Raw genomic sequence first — 2,500 nt, 5'->3', positions numbered from 1 at the left:
ATGCAAAGCGAGATGGAGATGGATCGGATGTCGGGCCGGCGCCGGCGAGCGGGATCGAAAAGGAGGCCTCGCTGGACTCCGCGCGGGAGACGGCCGCGGCGCCGCCACCGCCGCGCTGGCCAAGAACCGGGTCGAAGGTAACGACCTAACTCGAAGGCGCATGGCCTCACGGGTCAAGGAGGAGGAGGAGAAGGAAGAGGAGGAGAAGAAGGAGGAGCTCTCATTTCAAGTGTCAAACGTGAAGTTGTTGTTCTTGTTAAATCGGGGACCAAAGAGCGCGATCCCAATGCTTAAGACTAATGAAACCAACATAGCGGAAGGTATCACTCGTGGGATCTCGTTTTATGTTCGGTATTCTCAGACAAAGGTCTTACATTTGTGTGTGAAGTGACACGTCGGCTTGTGGCTTTGGGATCTGACACGTGGCACCTGTGGCACCTGTGGCACCTGTCTCAGGGGGCAACATATATCACGAACACTAAAGTGGAGCTATGCAGGTAATATTATTGGTTAATACAAATGCCACCCATGATTGCCAATTTTACCGAACTCTCATGGGACGTCTTGTGGATTGGAGACTCATCTCCACTGGGAATATTATATATATATATATATATATATATATATATATATATATATATATATATATATATATATATATATATATATATATATTCTAAGTTCAGTTTCCCTTCTTAAATATTTTTCTTCCATCATAACATATCTATGACGCGATATTGTCACCCAAGGAAAGAAGTGCTGGTTTTCGCTAACGAGAAATTGAGATACTTTGTTTCCAGAAGCACACGGTAAAAAGGCTCTCTTTCTTGGATCGTTGTACTGTTTCGTTTATCTGCATAGGGCTTTTTTAATTGAAAATTTATCCCCCTTCTCTCTCTCCTCTCTCTCTCTCCCTCTCTCTCAATCTCTCCCTCTCTCAATCTCTCTCCCTCCCTCCCTCCCTCCCTCTTCCCTGCCAATATGCTGTGTCCAAGTTCTGCTGGGTCGGTGCGTCAGCGTCCTCCCTTCCACCTCTGATCTGTTCCTATTACTTCTTGTCCTTCACTCATCGTGTATGTCCGCACCACATTGTATGTACACACATATGTGCATATTGACTCGTTTGGTGTCTGCACATTATATAGAAGACGTACAAATTTGCTGATTTAAGAGATAGGAAGAAGAAGCATTTACGTTGTCACTCTGTCAAGATGAAACAAGTTTGCGAGACGTCTTATCCTGCGGAGAGAATGTCCGTGCGCCGATAATGAAATAATTGTTTTAAAAGAAAAGCTAATTATACCCGCTGGACGGATGTGTTCATCCGATTGTACTCGAATTAGATTTGTAAGTGACGGGCAGAGGAGTCAAGTGTGGACTGACCGGTCGTCGTCTCTCTTCTTTCGACAGAACATCGAGGAGAAGAAGCCCGACGGAGTTATCAACGAAGCCATAAGGTAAGGTCTTTCCAAGTATTGATGGGCTTTTGTTTCTCTCTTCAGAACGATTAATCTTCGCTTTCTCTTTATTTATATTTTTTCTTTTTGTTTGACTTGTTTCGTTTTTCATGTTCTTTTAATATTTTTTTTTATTTCAATTAATTTTTATTTTATTCGACAAGGTTTGGCTGATATCACTGTACTAGTATGTTTTCTTGAAAAAAAAATATTTAGAAGTACTTGGATCGTAGTTGCTGTGCTTGTTGCTAAGGAGATACTTCATTATTGATCTCGCTGGACCAACCACTAACTTTCGGGCTTAGAATATATATATATTTTTTTTAAAGTGTCATAACCATAAAATTAATGAATAAATAGATAAGTAAATGAATATATGAATGAACAAAATAAATGAATAAATAGATCAATGGAAATCACTGTGTAGACGTAATCGTATGAATTTCTTCTGAATTTTGCTCTGTACTCTTTAGACTGAGAATAAGATTTTTCTCAGTTGGTTCATTACGCTTCAAGATATATGATTTGATCAGATAATGGTCAAAATAAAGACGAGTAACAGTATAGTGTATTTGATGTTTTGAAGCAAGATAGATTGCCTCATATATTTCATATATTTTTTTATGTATTGGTTGAAATAAGGGGAACGAAGCAGGAGTGAATGTGGCCAGCCTATTATTAATTAGAGTATATTTCTCTTTTGTTTAATGTAGTTGGTAGTTTGGAAATAACTGAAACAGAAATGCATAAATTAATATTAACAGTGACGTGTGTGTGTGTGTGTATACACACACGCAATATATAATAGGTGATAGGTGATTTGTAACCATCTTGTGTTTTCTGTTCTCCATGGACTTTGTTAGTTCTTGAGTTTAGATGCACTGCACACGTGCGCGCACACACACACACACACACACACACACACCCAGAGATCGGCAAATAATGAGCTCTGAGCTTACTGCCGTAGGGTGGTGTCTGGCTGTCTCGACAGAGACTGCAGCAGATCCGAGGTGAATACACACACATACACACACACACACACA

The 2,500-nt window shown here is 40.3% G+C and overlaps 1 protein-coding gene across 1 annotated transcript in view; it reads left to right on the top strand.

Annotated features, from left to right (window-relative positions):
- The window catches only part of LOC143020853 (zinc-regulated GTPase metalloprotein activator 1-like), a 106,701-nt gene that overhangs the window by 86,883 nt on the left and 17,318 nt on the right, over positions 1-2,500 (top strand). The window contains exon 7 of the mRNA XM_076177695.1: positions 1,411-1,457. Within this exon, the coding sequence (XP_076033810.1) occupies positions 1,411-1,457 (47 nt within the window). The remainder of the gene's footprint in view (positions 1-1,410; positions 1,458-2,500) is intronic.

Source organism: Oratosquilla oratoria, chromosome 41 (assembly GCF_046742065.1).
Source record: "Oratosquilla oratoria isolate Oo_2021 chromosome 41, ASM4674206v1, whole genome shotgun sequence".
NCBI classification, from domain to species: Eukaryota; Metazoa; Arthropoda; class Malacostraca; order Stomatopoda; family Squillidae; genus Oratosquilla; species Oratosquilla oratoria.
The sequence above is the reverse complement of the archived record's forward strand: the minus strand, read 5'-3'. Positions and strand labels throughout refer to the sequence as shown.